Source organism: Heptranchias perlo, chromosome 16 (genome assembly GCF_035084215.1).
Source record: "Heptranchias perlo isolate sHepPer1 chromosome 16, sHepPer1.hap1, whole genome shotgun sequence".
NCBI classification, from domain to species: domain Eukaryota; kingdom Metazoa; phylum Chordata; class Chondrichthyes; order Hexanchiformes; family Hexanchidae; genus Heptranchias; species Heptranchias perlo.
In genome coordinates, this window is record NC_090340.1 from 22575396 (window position 1) to 22596933 (window position 21538).

The following is a 21538-nucleotide window of genomic DNA, read 5'->3' on the forward strand; positions in this document are numbered from 1 at the left end:
GAACGTGAGGTTGTCTTATGTTGCAAATTGCTCATGAATTTTGTCTGACTTGTAATAAAAGCCACCACGGATAAGTGTGAAATTATGTAAGTATGTCAAAGAAGCGAGGATGTGGATAACGTATTAAATGGCAACATCCTTGAGGTAACTGCGCAGGAAAGAGATCTGGGAGTTTTGGTGGATCGGTTGTCAAAACTGTCAAGCAGTCAAGAAAGCAAATAAAATTTGGCATGGACACTAAGGGCATGACTTAGAAGTCAAAGGAGGTGATTTTAAAGTTGTATCTACCGTTGGTGAGGCCACTTCCAGAGTACTGTGTTCAACTTTGGTGTCCGTACTTCAGGAAAGATGTAGAATTACTGGAGGGAGTCCTATTATTATAAACCGCACATTCTCTGACTTACCATGAGCAATTGCCTTGGGAAATCCAGGAGTTTATTCTCATTCTTGTAATGACGGTGTCATTTATATTTGTGACAATTTGCACCCTGATTAGCTTCAACTTTATATAAAAAAATAAGAATGACATCCAAAACAAGTGATGTATCTTTTTTCCCAGTGTAGTCAAGGTAAGATATGAGTAATAAGAACAGTGTCTTAGGAAACTAGAACCCATTGTAACCGCCATTTCCCCAGGCAACTTTTAACATGTTGTATTGGTTAAACCACAAGTGAAGTGAATCAAAAGCCAGCTGTTTGCAGTTTAGCAGAACCCCAACAATCCGTTGACTCTTATTAATAATTTCTAGCTACAATATAGAACTGGCAGGTATTTTTTTATGTTGTGTAGCTGCACGCAGCTGAACAGGATGCAACCGTTTCATCTTAACTTGCGCGTGTGTGTCTTTTTATAGAGATGTTTACAAGGAGCTGACTTTTGAGCACCTGCTTTAATTAAAGTGTGATGTAGCGAAGTAGTCACAAGTAATTATTGTGCATTTCTTTGTTTTTCATTAATACCAAACATAAAATCAGTAGGTGAGATGAGAGAACACGGGATGGAAAATATAAATTTAATGAATTGCGATGAGTATTAACATGTTAACGAACTAGCCAATATATCTGTTTTGCAGCAGAAATTAAATTTGCCAATTAATTTTTGAGACCACTCCATTTCTAAAAATGGTTTATAAAGCACATTTCACCAAATTATTGATTTATAGTTTTTCCCAACGGCTACCAACAAAGATTGTTGTTATTTTTAATGATGTGTTGTCGCTGTTATTTAGAGTTAGATCAACAAACATGCCATGTTAGAAAAGTGTTGTCCATTCAGCCTGCCAGCAGAGGTCCATAGAGTAAACCAGAGCTGAGCTGGAAACAAAGCTGAAGTTTGTATCTTGTACTGAGTGTCGAACTTACAGAAATCTCAACAGTTTTGCTGGGTTGCCTCCTTGCTTGAAAGGTGTACCCTGATTTATTTTTTTCAGTTGGGTTCATTTAAAGAGAGACTGATTAAACAAATCACTGCTAAATTCAAAATAATCTGGTTATTTTCTTAAAACACTTTCTCATACTCTAACACTACAAGTTGCACCAATTTTTTAAAAAGATAGTTTTCCCCAGAGTTAACATCCAAATGCATATTTTGTGCATACTGTACACTTTGTCTGCATGCTGCTTCCGGGGGAAGGGTATTAGGATGGCACTGGATGGCTCACTAGATGCTGATAGTAATTAGAGTTGAAGCATTGAGACAATTCATTCAGTCGTGGCTCCTGGGATCCAGTTAGTGGGGGGTGGGGAGATGAAGGGTCCTGCCTACTGTAACCTTGTCTGTTGGAATGTAGGTGGTCAGTTGGTATTGATTTATTTCCTCCATCTGTGATCCCCTGCCTCCTCCTCCTGGAGCTGGGAGGTAGTTTGGAAGGGCAGAGTTGTGGGGCATAAATCTCCAAGAAAGGGCCCCCTCCAAGAAGAGATTGAACATCACCTGCACTGATCAGTTTATATACCCTTGACGTATTTATCATATCACCACATCTTTGTACGGAGACTGTTCAGTTGGTTAACCTTTGAAACTAGGTGATGTCTTTTCTTCATTTTTTAAGTATATGAGTGTCTGTTTGTGGAAGGTATCACCAGTTAATAAACAAATTCATGATTCTGAAAAGAAAAACAATAGAAAAATCAATAAAAATAAATTCCACTTAAACCAACAATTTGTATGAAGCCGCACTTAATTGTATTATTTGTGACACTTGGTAGAATGGGTGTGAATTTTAAAATAAGAGACGGTAACGTCAATTAAAAATTAACATGTTAATTGAAGAAAAATGACTGGTGCTGCAGTTACTTCATTCAAACTTGAAATCTCACTGCTCTGCAGTGACACCTCCTGGAATGGTCAGAGCTTTCAGCCTGAAATATTTCCCTCCCTCAACTGTTAGCTGGCAAATCTCACATTTGCTCACAGTCTGCTCTTGTTGTTTCTCAATCCCAGTACCGTTTGGTGGTGAAGACTGCACTGAAACTCCTATTAGTGTTTGTGGAATATACAGAGAACAACGCAGCTCTTCTGATCCAGGCTGTCAACATTGTGGACGATAAAAGAAGTAAGTTCTATTCTACTGGGTTCTGGGAGAGCTACAGCCAACTAGTGTAAATGTTCAAAGCACAACATCAAAGGCATGTACATTAGACAAAATCAAAACTAATGGTGACTTTGTAGGTAAATACCCTGCCAAATTTGCAAATGTATTTTAAAATTACAGTGGTTGTGATTGTTTTTTTGCTGTTGGGTATAAGTTTTTAAAAAAAACTTTTTTTAAAAAAAAGGTTTCAGATTGAATGCATTTTAAGTAAATTTAAAGTATTTTTTAATTGGGATCAACATGTGGAAGTGTGTTTTTTTTAATTTGTGTTGCTAATCTCTGCTCCACAGTCCTGGTCCCGGGTTTTGTGACTGACAAGATATCAGGCTGGGCATTCCCCTGTACTGTACTGAATTCCCACTGGGAGCAAAAAATGAATAGAATTTAGTGCTTCATGTTAAAGTTTTTTAAATTGACAGAAAAAGTGCAAAAAGGTCAGAACGAACCAGAACAATGATTACTCTACATATAACATGGAATTACATCAGTATAAGCCCACCTAACAGCGTAATGGTAAGAAGCCTGGATTTGGGGCCTGTGATTGAGGCAGGTGAGGACGAGCGAGCAGGGGGACACAAAGGGGCCGTGTGTAAAAAGTAACTTCAAATAGTTGCCATCAGCATGAGTTTTGCAGAGGAAGGGTCATTATAACAGCTGTGAGAGGATAGTGATTGTAAAAACATGAAGGAGTTTCTGTGCAGCTGTAAAATCAAACTGGCGACAAGAATTAGAGTGCTGAAATGTCTTGTGTAGCATTGTAGGGATATGAAAACTGAACCTTACTGCTGAAGTAAGATGATGATCATAAGTGTCTGAATTCTGGTGCTACACATGTAGTAGTTGGACAAGGAGAATGACTAATGAGAGAGTCCTCAAACTCGCATGAGAAAAAAAAGAAGTGATGAGGCAGATTGTGATAAGAAAAATGACACCGGAAAGTAGTTGGGAGTTCCACTGTCTGGGAAAGTTGATGGTAATAAATCAAGCGCTAGGTAAAGAAGGACATGGATAGATGATGCGGCGGAATGGGCAGGAGTAACATTAGGGGTTGATGCAATTCACCTATGCACAGGCCGGAAAGTGCGGAGCTCAATGGTCATCAGAGAATGCATACAGAGAGAGAGGGATAAATACACTGCACAATGTTCCAAGCTAAGTAACATGAAGATGTGTCTGCAATGCAATAATCATTTTAATCAGAATTATATCATGTGCTTCCATAATGAAAAGTAAAGTTCTGCCAGCTGAAATGTATTGGGACAAACAGACTTTGGGAGTGACATTTTTTTTCTTTAGCTTGTATCTTTTGTTTATAGATTAAAAAGATATTAGGAATTGACCGAATTCTATAAATCTAATACTTTGGAATACTATCGTCCTCCTGCGGTATTTGATGTCAGTAGATTGCCACACAAAAAAAAAATTTCTTTCCACTTTTGGCCCCCTCCCACATATGAAACGCCATTTCTAAGTCAAGCCAACACTGTTCTTGAGCAAGCTGCTAGAGAGTGCATTGGGAAATGCTTAGGACGTGTCAGACTGATTCAGCTGATAATACTTAGGTTTTGCTGGCCAGTCTTGAGCCACATCCACCCCAAGCCCAAGATGATATAATGAGATCGGGAGCTTAGCGTACTTTGCTAATTTTCTATTGCCCCTGTCTAGGGAGAGTGAACGTTATGCGTCCTTTGACGTTTGCACTCAGGAGCTGCTGGGCTCTGTTTGGAATGTGGAGTTTCCACCAGTTGCTGTAACAGTGGAAACTTCTAACATAGTAAAATGTCCCAAGGTGCTTCACAGGAGCATAATCAGTCAAAAATTGACACCAAGCCAAAGAAGTTGATCTTAGGACAGGCGACTAAAAGCTTGGTTAAAGAGGTAAGTTTTAAAGAGGGTCTTAAAGGAGGAGAGAGAGGTAGAGAAACAGAGAAGTTTACAGAGGGTATTTCAGAGCTTCGGGCCTAGACAGCTGAAGGCATCGCTGCCAATGGTGGGGCGAAGGAAGTCGGGGATGCACAAGAGGCCAGAATTGGAGGAACACAAAGTTCTCAAAGAGTTGTAGGGCTGGAGGAGGTTACAGAGATAGATAGGAGCGAGGCCATGGAGGGATTTGAACACAAGGATAAGAATTTTAAAACTGAGACGCTGGTGGACCGGGAGCCATTGTAGGACCTCCAGCAGCAATTCTGGGTCAAAGATGAGAACGTGGGAGGACTAAGAGCTACCAAATGATGGTCTTGATCTTGCATTTAAAAAGCAGCCAACATCATTCAGTACACAAGAGAAAAAGACTATGCATTCTAGTTGCAGAAGTAGTGAATGTGATTGTTTCTAATTGAAGTACCTCACTTGTATGGATGAGTTAGATATGAGCAATGCAGTGTCTCTGCAAAGATATTGCATTGGGTCAATCTACAACAGACTTTTGAATTTATATTATCCGTGTAAACTGGGATCAAATTAGATTAGTATTGGACGGCTAGTGGATTTTTCTGGGATTGAAGTCAAAACATTAATATTAGCAAGTGTGAAGTCTTACATTTCCATATTTCACTGCAGTATGCATATTTCATATTTCTTTTCATCCCAGAAAAATCCACTAGCTGTCCAACACTAATCTCCTTCAATCACATCTTATTCCAGGGGAATGGGGCACACTTGGTTCATTGAATTTGTACTTCTCTCCATCCTGACTGTTTGCTTCTAGTCTATTACTGTATCGGCATACTGCAACCAATTCACACAGCTGAGCTTTCCATTAATTTTAATAGGAAATTAGTGTTTGAGTCTGTCACAAATGTCATTCTTACTGTAAAGACCTGCAGTCTATACAGCTGCTTACAGTTATTATTTTCTGGAATTCTTCCTCCGATTGGATTTATACAGTTTCACCAAAAAAGTGTGATATTAACTGGAATTGGCTGAATGCCTGATATATTAACCACTTTGTGGCCTTGAGACTACTCACTCACTGTACGTTGAAGATATCAAATGATGCACTGCGTGTTCAAACTGAATGGGGGGAATTTTAACCCCCCCGCAATGGGCGGGAGAGGGTACAGGGGGGTTAAATCGGCAAACTTGCGAAACCCAACCCCAACCCGCTGTGAACGTCCCTACTTCCGTTTTAACCGTGGCATGTCTGGGGCCGTCCGAGTAGCCCGCTCTGGAGAGGCAGGTCCATCATTATAATATGTAAATGAGGCTCCGTTCCTGATATTTTGGCAGCCATTTCAATTTAACACTGGCCGACTCGGGAAACCCAGCAACTAAAGAGAGGTGGGAGCAGCCGGATCCAGAAGGTAAGTGCTTCTTATAGCACTGCTTGTGAGCCAGGAGGAGCAGGAGTGCTTCCCTGGCCCTTCAAGTAATCACCCTTATGACTTGTTGGCTATTTCAAACTTCTCTGACAGACGCCATCTTTTACCCCCTAAAAAGGCATTCTCACAGGTTTGTTACCTGCTGACATTAAATAACTAGTCCAGTATAATTTTATTATTTTAAATCTCTGACTTAATTTTTATGTTATAATGCAACACGAGCACTAAATGGAAACAGAATCCCCCATGAAGCTCTCTATCATCAATACTGCCTTCTCCAGTCACTTCCTCGTCTCCTTTCTCCGAGATATCCACCTGCCTGATCCTAACTCCTCCAGCATTACCTTTTACACCCGGAAAAAGCTACCCCATGATTCTCATGCATGTCCTTTCGCACTCCAATTTCCCCCAACTCTGGACCTTCACCTGGGATGACATTGATGCCTCTTGATCTCGACAACTTCCTCACCTCCTTCAAGGCCTCTGTCCCAAACTATTTCCCAGACATTCACATCTCCATGGCACTGCTCTTTCTCCTGGTTCCACTCTTATCTGTTGCACCGAAAACATTTCATAGGGCATGATTTTATCAGAGAGCCAGGAAGGGGACAGGGGGATAGAATTCCTGACAGGAAACCCAATAGTACGGGTTTCCCGGACGCCCTTGTGATTTTGGCGTAAGGACATCTTTTATTTTTTTTTGACTGTTTCCTGCCCGACAGGCCGGCCTGATTGACTGGAGAAGACGAAGGAAGAGGACGTGAACAGGTAAGTGTTAGATGGAGGGGGAGTGACCAGGGGAGTCAGTCATCGGGGGGTCATTGGGGCGGGGGTCGGGGGTCAGTCATCGTAGAGCTCAGTCATCTTTGGGGGGGGGGTCAGGGTCGGGGATCGTGAGGTGGGGGGGGTCGGGGATCGTGAGGTGGGGGGGTGGATCAGAGATCGTGAGGTGGGGGGGTGGTTTAGAGATCGTGAGGGAGGTCGCTGCAGGTAGGCTTGTTGGGCCTGGGGGATGCACTCCTGCTCCTCCGGACCCACAAGCTGTGCTATAAAGGCACTTACCTGCTGTTTCGGGCCTTCTCTCCTCCTTTCACGTGGAGTGAAGTAGAAGGCCTGGGAATCCTGGCCCCCAGGGGTTGAAAACAAAAAGCTGTTAAAATGGAGGCCTGCAGCCTCCTTGAAAGCTTTTAGTGACCGACCCGCCTCCTGAGAGTGGGTCGACGGCCCACCCCTCATCCCGCCACTGTTAGAACGGGTGGGTTGGGGCGGGTTTTAGGTTTTTAAAATTTTTACTGCCCCCCGCCCCCAATCCACCCACTTTTCCAAGTTAAAATCATGCCCACAGTCTCTGATGGTTTCTTCTCTCATGCCCATATGGCCACCTCTAATATATCCCATTGTTCCATCCTTGGCCTCCACTACTTCATCATTTACATGCATGTTGAGGGCACTCAGTTCAACCTTCCACCACCTCCATCAACCACATGGTTGTTGACACCCTCTGCAGCTGCCAATTGAACATTAAAACCTGGATGAGTCAAAACTTCTGCAATCTTAATGTTGGTAACACTAAAGCCATCCTGTTTGGCTCATGCAAGTACCCCTGTTCCCCTAGCCTTGACTTCATTCATCTCCTCGGCAGCCAGCTCAGATCAAACTGGAGATGCAGAACCTGGGTGTACTGCCTGACCTGGCCCCAGTGCCTTTGCCCACATCCAATCCATGAAGAGTCTTTTCTTTTACCTCCACCATATCACCAGCCTCCACCCCTACTTCACTTTCTCTGCTGGTGAAACCCTATTTATGTTTTTATCACCTTGTAGTTAGAATTCTCTAATGGTCTCCTGGCTGCCCTTCCTGTGTCCATCATCCATAAACTACAAGTCAGTCAGAATGCTGTACTTACCTGTACGAAGGCACACAGCCCCACTACCCCCATTCTTGCAATGCTTCGCTCCATATTATAGAAAATTGACTTTCATGGCTTGGCCTCTCCAGCCTTATGTCCCTGCATGCACCCTCTAGTCCTCTAATACTGGCATGTTGCTCCCTTCTCTCCACCATTGGTGGCCATTCTGTCTGTCATTTTGCCCTTTGCCTTTGCCCTATGGAACTCCCTCGCATAACAACTCCATCCCGTCACCTCTATCCTTGCCTTCAAAAACCTTAAGGCTCTTGTTTTCAATGATGATTTTGCTCCAACTACTTTCTCATTCCCACCCACCCCCTCCTGTTGCTGATTCATTACCCATCACCATGTCAATCACTCTGAGAAGTCTTTCAGTGTACAATGAGCACAATGGAAAGCTAAGTTGTACTTACAATTTAATTTCATACAATGGCCAATAAATGCAATAGTCATGCCTCATGACTGAGCTGCCATTGTGTGCATCAGTAATAGTTTTGAATAGCGTACACATGGAACAATTAATTGTAATTAAAATGTAAGTGTCGGTATTACAAAAATAAAAGTCTGATATTTATTTAGGGACTTCAGTGACTGCGGCTTTGGTTCTGTGTTAAAAAAAATGGGGAGAGTGATCATGTGGCAGAGATTAAATTAAAGTGCCCGAGTCTGTATTGGTGACCTGTGTGTGCAAAGAAATTGTCTTTGTGAGTCCCATTTAACAAGTGCAGCAACAGGGTGCAGTTTGATGCCTGCACATAGTACAGAACTGTGGTCTTATGAAGGTTGAGAGAGAGAGGGAAGAGAGGGCAATACAGGAAGTTTTGACAAAGACAATAATAGAAAATAAATGTTGATTTTTTTTTAAAAATCTTAAATCTGCAGTTACAGCCATTTTGAAAATGTGAGGAGAGTAAGGTGTGATGGGAAGCCTGTTTACCCTGACAGTTTTGTTGGACCAAGGTTTAGAAGTAAATCCTGCTGCTCAAAGTTTATCTGATCTGCCATTTTGAAACTTATGTAGCAGGGATGAGGGATGACCTCTTCCTACATGTAGCTAACTCAGTGTGGGTGATTCAACAGACTCCCTCTTGAACTCAGTATGCTGCTGTATCATTTATACATTACCGCAGTTAGTTATAAACATTGTGTTTCCTGTGTAGATCTGAAAACATGGCCCATGTCCACCAAACCAACACTTTGAACCGAAACTAAATGCAGGAGTTGGGTTACTAATCCAACTCCAATTGCTGGAGTTAATGAAAATGCTGACAATGAAAAACAATTTGGTTATGGTAAATTAAGCTGAAAAAACCTCAAAATATACGACCCATCATCCATGTGGAACTTGTACGGCCAACTTGGATAAAAGTTAACAAAATGCAAGAACCAGCCACAACTGCAGATGCTAATTCCACACGTGTTCAGTTCCACTTTCCTCAGATCTCTCTTTGACTCATTTTAATTATTGTCAACTGCACCATTTGTTTACCCGTTCGGCTGATAAAAAGTCTGCGAGCCTGGATGCAATCTGTGTAGGCAGGCAGCGGGAGTTCTGTATTTAACCGTTTCATACTGCAGGTCACACTTCGAGTGATATGAGCCAGCAGCACTGACTTATGCTATAGAGTTATAGAGTTATAGAGTTATACGGCACGGATAGAGGCCCTTCGGCCCATCGTGTCCACGCCGGTCATCAAGCCCTGTCTACTCTAATCCCATATTCCAGCATTTGGAATATGCTGCCCACTATTAGGAGAGGGTTGGGGAACCGAACACTGCGTGGGTTCACTTAAGTGGATGATCAGAGCTCTACTGACTGGGGTATCAAAGAGCTGACTGGCTAGTTTGCTCCTTCACCAACGTTAACGGATAACCACAACTACCTGCATTTATATAGCGTCTTTAACATTGTAAAACATCCCAAGATGCTTCACGGGAGCGTTATCAAACATAATTTGACACCCGAGATATTAGGACAGGTGACCAAAAGCTGGGTCTAAGAGGTAGGTTTTAAGGAGTATCTTAAAGGAGGAGAGAGAGGTAGAGAGGCGGAGAGGTTTAGGGAGGGAATTCCAGAGCTTTGAGCTCTGGCAGCTGAAGGGTCACCTATGAATGTTTTAAACTTTAATTGTAAAATATAACAAATGTACTTAGAACTGGTTGCAGTTACACACATCTGCTCCAGCAAGCTGAGGCCAAATTCTGCAATCATGTTGGTTTGGTAGCACGTGTTACATGTTTTGTCTCTTTGTGAAGTGGTTTTGGCTTTGAATTTGACAAAAGGTAAGGTCAGGTACAACTGACCCTCTACATGAATCCACCGTCAATAGTTTTTAATCAAAGCTTTTGTACAATCAACTGGTGCTGCTGGTCTGATAAAAGGTCATTAGCATGGGATCGATATAACTACTGGTGTACAGCAGGCAGGTGTCCAGCACACACCACACTAAAATAAAGGTTAAAACCTGGTGTAAGTGAACAGAGGATATTCTGTCTGGGTGATTTGTTTACTTTTGATTAAATTCACTGTATTTTTCACGGTAGTACTTCTACAAAGAGAAAGCAGAAGACAGACTAAGGACCCACTGAAGGGACATTTGTTTTAAAATCTGATTCACTTGTGATTTCTGCATTGGCCTTGGACTGATGTGCAGCTGTTTGAAGACTGCAGTCTCAGAATCAACTCTTTTGTGGATATTGATAAGATTTACTGCTCCAAAATTAAAGAAAAATGTGATCAAATCCAGAAGGAAGCACATAAACAGAATTTAAAAAAAAACATGATTATCAGTTTATATTTTGATTGATTTTCCTTCACCAATGATTGAAAAGAGTAAACGTTGGAAGGAAATGTGTTTGTTTTCATTCCTGATTGTTAATTGGCATAAATTCACACAGTAATGCTGAAAGTCAGATGTAAGTTTATTCCCAGCAGTAATATTTAAACAGAAAATCCAAAAGACGTGAAGTGTCAAAAGAATGAAATTGCTGCTGTTTTTTTTTAAAGCATTCATTTTTGTATCCATCGACTTGTAACGCCTGTGTTATCTGTCAATTTTTGGTTGTCATTCAGTTTTTCCCCTATTTCATGCATTGATAACAAATCTGATTTTTAATCCCCCTTTTTTTGAATTCTACACAAGTAAACCACAATAATCTCATGGTCTCTTCCAGTCTGTGAATGTAGAAGTGTTTTATGAACCCGCACATCCATGAAATTGATAAATTTTCTGTAATTTCCTTTTTTCTTTTCGAGTTGATTTTCTTAATTGTCTCCAAGGACAAGAGTGGACAAATAACGAGCTCACTGCCCTGCTAATTTAACTCTGGAGCCAGCTGCCAGGTCATGGGCAAGAACGACTCGTGTTCTTAACGTCTCGCCCTGCATGAAAACTTAGACCTGCTGCTTGTTTCTCCCACCCTTGACTGTGGCAGCATGTCCAAGGACATGTTGTGAAATTGGGGTCAAACTTCTATCCTGTCACTTGACAACGTAGCAGAAGTGCACTGTATTACCATGCCACCTGTTCACATCTCTGTCCTCTTGTGTTTTGGTGCCCTGCACCACACACCATACTCCAGTTGCAAGAGATATGCAGGGTTGTCCAACAATGGTTTGCCTCCTGATTACTCCCCCTCCCCTCCCCCCCACCCCCAGGACAAAAGTTTCATTTCTCTTTTGGCTCCATGGCATAGACTTGACACTTGTTGTGCAGGGAACCATGGGTACATACCTGTGTCCTACCATTCTATCGCACACACTATTGGAGCGCGCACACACTGGACGACTGCACCACCTAATTCTTTGTATCATATTTAGCACTCAAAGATGTTTAAAAGTAAAGAAGCACAGTGTAAGAATTTGTGTGTATCTTATATAAATTAAAAAGGTGGAAAGAGTGCTGCAGGTGTAAACTGCACTCAAACAAGGTGGGGACAGATAGTTTGTTCAGAGCTTGTCCAATTATGTATAAACTTGAATTGATTCTTCTCACTGACTCCCTAACAGTAATTGTGCGCTGTGTCTACTTGGATTCCTGCTGATAATTAAGTAAAATAAGGTACTTGTGATAATGTTATGCATCGCATGTGCATGCCAAATGTTACAAAAACACAAGTAATCAAATGCTGGATACCATCTGGTCCTGAGAATGGCCCTCTGACTTTCAGGGTAAATAATTCGCTCAGTGTGTATTAATGTGTAAAACTGTGCTTGTGTATTGATAGCCCACATTAAAGAAAGACTTGCATTTAAATAATGCCTTTCATGACCTCAGAAAGTTCCTAAGAGCTTTACAGCCAATGAAGTACTTTTGAAGTGTAGTCACTGTTGTAATGTAGGAAACGCGGCAGCCAACTTGCACACAGCAAGGTCCCACAAATGGCAATGTGATAAAGATCAGATAATCTGATTTAGTGATGTTGCTTGAGGGATAGTGCCATGGGATTTTTTACATCCACCTGAGAGTTCCACCAAGTAACATGAATGAGTTATGTTTCCTAACTATGCAGTTGTAACTTACTATGATGCTGGACTTAATCAAATTAAAAAGCATGCTTACTACATCTCTCTTTAAACTTTTTTTATTCCGACATGTAACTATTTTAAAATCCTTTCTTTCTGCAGGCACAAAGCCATGGACGAGTTTAGTTGAAATTCTGGAGGAGAAGAATGGAGCTGATTCTGAGCTGCTTGTTTTCACTATGACACTTATTAACAAGGTAAAAGTTGCTTGCTAATTCTTTTGCAACTTCATTCAATCCTGTGAGATCCTGTTGCATGAATCCACCCTCCAATGGGGAAGATTGGAAACTGTAGTTGCACTGCTCCAAGACTGGGTACTCCAGCCTCCCCTGTTGTGAGCTCTAAGCCTCCAGGTCAAATTCTCTGAGTTCCAGTTTTTTTTAAACTGTGTTAATTTGTTCAAGACAGTATCCTTTTTTATAGAAAACATCAAAATGTACCAAATACAATTTTCAAATCAATATTTGCACAGCAAAAGGTTTACTGAGAAAAATTGATGCTTACAGCAGTTGTCATCCTCCATAGCTAGCTGTAGATCAGCAAATAAAATCTGTGAAAATGCTTCAGAAAATTGTGTTTTGGAGGTGAGAGACTGATAGATGTACTGACCAATTATTTTCTTGCCAATTTTATTCCTTTCCCTGAAGGCACTGACTCCTTGCTGGGGTATTGTTTTACTGAAGCCAGCGAACCCACTATTACTGTGCCAAAGTAGCCATTATTCATGTGCAAGACATCACTGAGCGTGCCGGGAAGCTATTCAACTGCAGGGAACATAACAATCGACTCTGATTCTGTCCTCACCCAACATTCATACACATGCATTTCCACAGAGTTCGCTAATATTATTTTCCTCTTCTCTGACTCAGTGGGCACTAAAACCAGTTGTAGCATCCCTGCAACTGGCTGAGATCAGCTAACTAAGCACAGACGAGGACTGAACCTTTGGCCATTCTAGTCTGTGACTCAACTACTCATTGGACAAACTCACAGGGCCATTGGGAAAACAAATTACTTTTTAAGCACAATTATAACAGTTTCCCCTCACTAAAAGACCACTGGGAAATGTCAAACTGTTGTGAATTGAAGTCCTGTTGCACAAGAGCATTACTAGACAATTATTCAGATTGACTCTCAAGTCATGAGTAATATTGTCAGGGATCAATAATAATGACTTTACAAAGACTCAGGGGCTCTAATTTCACATGGTATGTTTTGGGTTGTGACATTGTTAAAGCACTTTCTAGAAATTATAGCATTGAATAGAACTAGGCACAAAATGTTTGTGTAGGAAATATGACTCATACTGGCTGTGGTGCAAGTCGGACCATTCCCGGCTTTGTTTTTGCCACAAACAACATAATGTTTAAAAGCTTAAATGTTGTATAATTTAACTGAGTCGGGGATTATATAATTTTTAACGAGCAGAAATAAAATGACTACTTTGAAGAACATGTTCAAAATATACATTACAGAGCAGCTAGTTGGGGCTCTGAATAGTCCAAATGGCCAAAAAGAATTAAAGTCTATTCTAGAACTTTCTTTGGTTAAGAGTTGCATGCTTACCAAACTACTAACTCTGCCAGTCCAAGACTTCATGCAGTCGAATAAGCCTCTTCATAGAGTCATAAAATATTACACCACAGATTCATGGTCATTTGTTCCATCAAGTCTGCGCTGGTGTTTTTCTCAACCTGAGCCACCTTGTCTAATCCCACTCTCCAGCTCGATCCCCTCATCCTTTTAATATTTCTCTTTAACAAGCAGCAATCTAATTCCTTTTTAAAAGAATGTATTATGGACTCTGCTTAAACACTGGTTTTGTGGCATAGAAGTCCATATTCCAGCCAGCTGCTGTGAAAATATTTGTTTTCAAACCTCTTTCATTCTTTTTGTGATCATCTTAAATTTGTGTCCTCTTGTTACCATCTTGCTGACTAGTGAAAATAGTAAATACCACTACTTCCCTTATTGCAATCTTTCATCATTTTGAAGACATCTATCGCGTCATCCCATAAGCTTCTCTGCTCTAGTGAAAAAAGCCCCAACTTCTCAAATCTCTTTTCTAGTGGATGTATATTGCACCTTATCCATTGCTTTTCTATCATGGAGTGTCCAAAACTGCATATAATACTCCACGTGCAGCCTAACTAAGATCGATCTAAGTTCAACATTATCTCCCTGCTTTTGTATTCTGTGCCTTAAAATATAAAATCACAGATTCCATTTGCCTTTTTATGGCCTTATCTACTTATAATGCTACTTTTAATGACCTGGCTATCTGGTACACCAAGTTCTCTCTACTCCATTTTAAAATCTTAACCTCTAAGGTGTATTTTCTTTCATTATTTTACTTCCAAAATATATTATTCCATATTTTTCTACAGTAAAAACTGCACCTACCATCTATCTGCCCTTCCTGATAGCTTATCTATCTCCTTTTGCAGTCTTTCACAGTTCTTGTTACAATTTACCATACCTCCCAATCTGGGGCTTTAATCTGGTGAATAATAACTTTTGATATTGTTCACTCAAGTTCTAAATATAGGTCATTTATGTACACAGTAAATAAGAGCAACACAGATCCCATGGAATGTTCACGTGGATATACTTTTGCCAACTCTGGGAGTAAAATTTGTTTCTTTCTACACCATTTGCCATATTTGCTAAAATTCTGGATGTTTATCCCCTTGAAGACAGCACAAGCTATTTGACTTATTTTTCCTACAAGGCAGTATCATGCTAATGCTATGGAATCCTTGTTTATTTTGCAAAATCTAACTCTATAACACTCAATACATCCAAATATGCAACAGAAAACCTGACTTTTCCCCCCCTTGAAACACAATACTTAGTTATTGTTGCTAGTTATACAACTTTTATGGCTAAGGCTCTACCCAAATTGTACTCTACTGCTGGTTCCAATAAGCTGTCTGTCACAGTTCACTGTTGTTTTCAGGTTGCATGTGACAAATAATGGACCAAGAAGCTAATGGGCCACCTTAGCTCATCCTTCCAGAAAAACCTGTCCATCATCCAATTGTTTATTAAGTGACTCCAAAGTTTTTGCATCTGAAAGACCATTCCAAGTGTTAATCACTCTTTGGGTGAATAGGAACCTCCTGACATCAGTCCTAAATTCTCCAGTTCGAATCTCTATCTCCTTGCCTCACTTTAATGGTATATCTTAAGGTTGTGCTCAGGGATTTGCTTTTTCTATATCATTCATTATCTTGTATACATCTATAAAGTTCCCTTTGGATCACTTCCTTTCAAGGCTTAAGGGCCCAAGTTTTTGTTCTTAATTCAACACTCTTACACTAGACATCAGCCTTGTGGCTCTTCTCTATATTGCCTTCAGGTTTTTAATGGTTTCCTTTGTGTTTCTGTGGAAAAACCTGGATGAATATTCAGGTCTGAGCAGAGTACTCTACAGCTCCAACATGACATCCTCCAGCCTCCTCTGCTGATTTAGCAATATGATTTATTTGCTTTATTGTTTGCTGCTCCACAGTGACTGGACATGTTAAATACTGAGCCTTCTAATAGCCTAAATCTGTTTCAATTTCACCCCTAGCTAGCTTGACACCATTCATAGAGTACATGTGCTGCCTGTTTTTCTTCCTGTGTGCCGTACCTTGCATTTATCTGCTACTGTTTCTTTCATTTACAGATTTGATCTAGTTCCTTCGGTAGATCCTTGGGTGCCTTATCAAACTTGATTGCTTCCTCTTCTCTTTATTCCCCTCCCCCATTAAGCTTAGTGTCATCTGCAAATTTGACTAATTTCTGAGTTTCTGAATCCAAGTCACTGACATAGATTAGAAACAGGACAGGTCCCAGCATGGATACCTGGGCAGTCCATCAAGTACTCTCTCTCCCCCTCCCCCGCCAAAATCTCTTCCCATAACCTGTATCTGCTGCTTCCTACTCCCCAACCAGCTTCTGATCTTGAATTCTTGTTACTTGATTCTTTCCAGTCCATCGTAAGAATGTAAGTCATTGTAAACCAAATCTTTCATCTTAATTCCCAAGATGCATTTTATTTTGTAATGTTGCCTGTTTTATAGCATTGACTGTCTCTGCAGGACAGTTCAGAAGTAATTGATTCCAGTTTCAGCATATTGATTTTTAGATAAAAAGATTTACATTTTTGAGTCATTTCTGCTAGAGACCCCTCAGAATCCTTTTATCTGGTCTCTTTGCTGTTAGGTAAGGTAGCAGCTGCTAGTGTTTAGTTGTAAAAGAAGTAATTAAGAACCTCTCATTACATTTTCTCCATGAACTATTAGATTTCAGTGACCCCCTTCATTAGTCCCTGTTATTTACATGAGCGCCCTTTCAGTAGTGAGGGTTAGCTGTGAAAAGCCTTTAATGTATTAATTGCACAGAAACACACTTACTGCATATTTAGAAAGCTGATTCAACACAATAATGTTAGTTGTAACCATGTGATTTATATCAATTAGTGTTAATTTTATTCAGGTGATGTGTATCAATTGGGGACGCTCTTGTATCCATTTATAAGAGGGCAGATCTAGGCTGTGGTGTGGGTGTAATGTGGAGTTCTGTGAATAAAGGTTTGGTTGCAACTGAAGACTAGGCTCTAGTGTTCCACCCTTCACCAGCTGGCTATCCAGTTTACAACAATAAGTGAATATTGTGCAAATGTAATATTTTTTGAATTTTAATTTGAAGCAGTGAGTAGAGATACAAAGCTATGACTATTATAGTAACAGATTCTACAGTAAGACCAAGCAGTACCGGCCACCTCCTTTCAGGAACCCCTCTAGTTGACTGTAAGTCATAGTCCTTCAGTTTAGGTATTATAGTCCATTACATAAAATATATAAAAATATATATATAATATAAAAAGCTGATGCTGTTGTAACAGTGTAAATTTTATGGTAAAGCACAAATTTAGCAAGAAAGTCCTGCTATGAAGCAGCCAAATTAAACAGCTAAATTTCAGAGTTCCTCAACCTAGTAGTTAGTCTGAAGCTTTATTAGCATATCGTCAGGTCCAGTATAACAGTTAGAACCAGTATAGCACACCAGAACCCAATACACATTACAGTGGATATTCAAATCACCCTGTCTACTTGGCAGAGTGTGGTGGTAAGTAGATCTATATATGGGTGGCAGGGTGAAGTGTGATGCCTTCTATCTAGAGGTTGACTACAACGTGCTGTACTTTCCCATCTCTGCACAGGTAGATTGTATCAGCTGCCGGTGTTAGTCCTGCCCATTCCATCACATCATCTACCCATATTCTTCTTTATCTGCCTCTTGACCTATTATCATCAACTTTTACAACTACCTTGCTTGTGTCATTTTTTCTCATCACAGTGCACCTCATCACTTTTCTCTTTCCTTATCCTAGTGTCCAGCTAATTATTAGGTATCAAGGACCGCAAGCTTCAATAACTCTTCGATATCGCGCCCCTCCTGATCCTCCTTCCCCTTCGCTTTCCTCTGACCCCATCCCTCCCTCTAATCTCACCCTTTGTCATGTTTTCACTATCCCCTCTGAGCTTCCTCTTTCTGCCTCAGCAAAGGCCTTAGCTTCATTCCCTTATGCCCCCACCTCAATGAATTTTGAGCTTGACACGACGCTGAACTCTTCTTCTGTCACCATCGCCTCTGCACCTGCTTCTTTTGGCCAGGAATCTACCCCACGTACAGCGGACCCTTTCTCCTGTCTTCTGAATTCTCGTTCCACCTGGACCTCTCCCCCTGGCCTTTTACGCTCTTTTGATCTTTTCATTACGAACTGCCAACGTGGACATCGGCGGTCTCAATTTTTCTACTCCCCTCACCCAATCTAACCTGAAATTGCAGCACTCTGCTCCCTCAGGTAAAACCCTGATATTGTAATTAAACCTGCTGACAAGGGCGGCGCTGTTGTTGTGTGGCGAACAGACCTCTACCTTACGGAGGCTGAATGTCAACTCCCCGACACCTCCCCCTATCTCCCCCTAGACCATCAAATCGTAGTTTCCCAGACCATCACTGGCGATCTTCCACCCACGGCCTCCAACCTCATAGTCCCCCAACCCCGCACAGCCTGCTTCTACCTCCTTCCCAAGATCCACAAACAAGACTGCCCTGGGAGACCCATCGTTTCAGCATGTTCTTACCCAATGGAACTTATTTCTTCCTATCTCAACTCTCTTTTTCTCCCCTTGTCCAGTCTCTTCCGACCTACATCCGCGACTCTTCTGACGCCCTCCGCCACTTTAACAGTTTCCAGTTCCCCGGCTCTAACCTTCTTCTTTTCACCATGGACGTCCTGTACCTCTACAAATCCATCCCCCACCAGGACTATTCCATGTTCCAGTCCTACTCAGGTCCCCTCCCTCACCTCTTTTTCCGGTACATTGATGACTGTATCAGGGCTACTTCTTGCTGTCATCCTGAATTGGAAAATTTCATCAACTTTGCTTCCAATTTCCACTCTTCCCACGTCTTCACGTAGTCCATATCCGACTTGTCCCTTCCCTTCCTCGACTTCTCCATCTCCATTTCTGGGGATAGGCTGTCAGCCAAAATCTATTATAAGCCCACTAATTCCCACCGCTACCTTGATTACATTTCTTCCCACCCCGCTTCTTGTAAGGATTTCATTCCCTTCTCCCAGTTTCTCCATCTCCATCGTATCTGTTCTGACGATGCCACCTTCCAGACCAGTGCTTTCGATATGTCTTCATTTTTCCTCAAACGAGGATTCCACTCCACTGTAGTTGACAGGGCCCTCGACCGTGTCCATCCTACTTCCTGCACTTCTGCCCTCACCCCTTTCCCTCCCTCCCAGAACCATGAGAGGGGTCCCCTTTGTCCTCACCTTCCACCCCACCAGCCTCCACATCCAACATATCATCCTCTGTCATTTCTGCCACCTCCAGTGCAATCCCACCACCAAACACATCTTCCCCCTCCCCTCCCCTTTCAGCATTCCGAAGGGACAGCTCCCTCCGCGACACCCTAGTCTGCTCTTCCAACAACCGCTCTCCTCCCTACGGCATCTTCCCGTGTGAGCGCAGGAGATGCAACACCTGCCCTTTCACCTCCTCCCTTCCTACCTTCCAGGGCCCCAAACACTCCTTCCAGGTGAAACAGTGGTTTACTTGTACTTCTTTCAATTTAGTATACTGTACTCGCTGCTCACGGTGTGGTCTCCTCTACATTGGGGAGACCGAACGCAGATTGGATGATCACTTTGCTGAACACCTCCGCTCAGTCCGCAAGCGTGACCCTGACACAAAAACATAGAAAATAGGAGCAAGAGTAGACCATTTGGCCCTTCGGGCCTGAAAATGATCCGCCATTCAAAATGATCATGGCTGATCGTCTAACTCAGTACCCTGTTCCCACTTTTTCCCCATATCCCTTGATCCCTTTAGCATTAAGAAATATATCTATCTCCTTCTTGAATACATCTAATGACTTGGCTTCCACTGCCTTCTGTGGTAGAGAATTCCACAGGTTCACCACCCTCTGAGTGAAGAAATTTCTCCTCATCTCAGTTCTAAATGGCATACCCCATATCCTGAGACTGTGACCCCTGGTACTGGACTCCCCAGCCATTGGGAACATCCTCCCTGCATCTAGTCTGTCTGTTAGAATTTTATATGTTTCGATGAAATCACCTCTCCTTCTTCTAAACTCTAGTGAATATAGGCCTAGTCGACCATATCTCTCCTCATACGTCGGTCCTGCCATCCCAGGAATCGGTCTGGTAAACATTTTTTGCACTCCCTCCATAGCAAGGACATCCTTCCTCAGATAAGGAGACCAAAACTGCACACAAAACTCCAGATGTGGTCTCACCAAGGTCCCGTAGAACTGCAGTAAGACATCCCTGTTCCTGTACTCAAATCCTCTTGCAATGAAGGCCAACATACCATTCGCCTTCCTAACTGCTTGCTGCACCTGAATGCTCGCTTTCAGTGACTGGTGTACAAGGACACCCAGGTCTCGTTGCACCTCCCCTTTTCCCAGTCTATCACCATTCAGATAATCTGCCTTTCTCTTTTTACAACCAAAGTGGATAACCTCACATTTATCCACGTTATACTGCATCTGCCATGTTCTTGCCCACTCACCCAACTTGTCTAAATCACATTGGAGCCTCTTTGCATCCTCCTCACAGCTCACACTTTGTGTCGTCTGCAAACTTGGAAATGTTACATTTAGTTCTCTCATCCAAATCATTGATATATATTGTGACTAGCTGGGGCCCAAGCACTGATCCCTGTGGTACCCCACTAGTTACTGCCTGCCACCCGGAAAAAGACCCGTTTATTCCTACTCTCTGTTTCCTGTCTGTCAACCAATTCTCAATCCATGCCAATATATTCCCCTCCAATGCCATGTGCTTTAATTTTACACACTAACCTCTTGTGTGGGACCTTATCGAAAGCCTTCTGAAAATCCAAGTACACCACATCCACTGGTTCTCCCCTATCTATTCTACTGACCTGCCGGTTGCTTGCCATTTTAATTTCCTGTCCAACTCTCACTCTGACCTCTCTGTCCTTGGCCTCTTAGACTTCCAATGAAGCTCAATGGAAGCTTGAGGAATAGCACCTCATCTTTCGATTGGGCACTTTATAACCTTTTGGACTCAACATTGATTTCAGTAACTTCAGATCATAACCACTTCTCTCATTTTTTCAGACAGCAAGTGCTGGTAATGGTTCTGATGTTGCCATTTACAGCTCCTCTAGGCCCATCTTTTGTTTCTTCACTTGTCCCATTATCACCCTCCTTGCCTTGCACCATCATCCCTTTTGTCATTTAATCACTCCTGCCCTCCACCCTATCTGAGACCTTCCCTTTTGTTCTTTCCTCCCCTCCCCTTCTTCCCCTCCCGCCTTTCTCTGGCTCTGTACTTGCTTAAAAACTGCTTAATGTTCAACTTCTCCCAGTTCTGATGAAGGGTCATCGACCTGAAATGTTAACTCTGTCTCTTTCTCCATAGATGCTGCCTGACTTGCTGAGTATTTCCAGCATTTTCTGTTTTTATTTCAGTTTTCCAGCATCCGAAGTATTTTAATTATTAGCATGCGTCAATAGCACTAGAACTCAAATACTTCCAGTCATCATCTTATTTCTGCATTCAAGATCGAATGCTGTTGGCCTCAGACGGAGCATTCAGCATTCTACTTATTATCTGCAGCTTGACTTC

At 41.9% G+C, this 21538-nt stretch overlaps 1 protein-coding gene across 3 annotated transcripts in view; it reads left to right on the forward strand.

Annotated features, from left to right (window-relative positions):
• The window catches only part of fhod1 (formin homology 2 domain containing 1), a 299703-nt gene that overhangs the window by 164426 nt on the left and 113739 nt on the right, over positions 1 to 21538 (forward strand). For all 3 annotated transcript variants that reach the window (XM_067997797.1, XM_067997798.1, XM_067997799.1), the window contains exons 7-8: positions 2444 to 2555; positions 12451 to 12545. In XM_067997797.1, coding sequence (XP_067853898.1) covers positions 2444 to 2555; positions 12451 to 12545 — 207 coding nt within the window. The remainder of the gene's footprint in view (positions 1 to 2443; positions 2556 to 12450; positions 12546 to 21538) is intronic.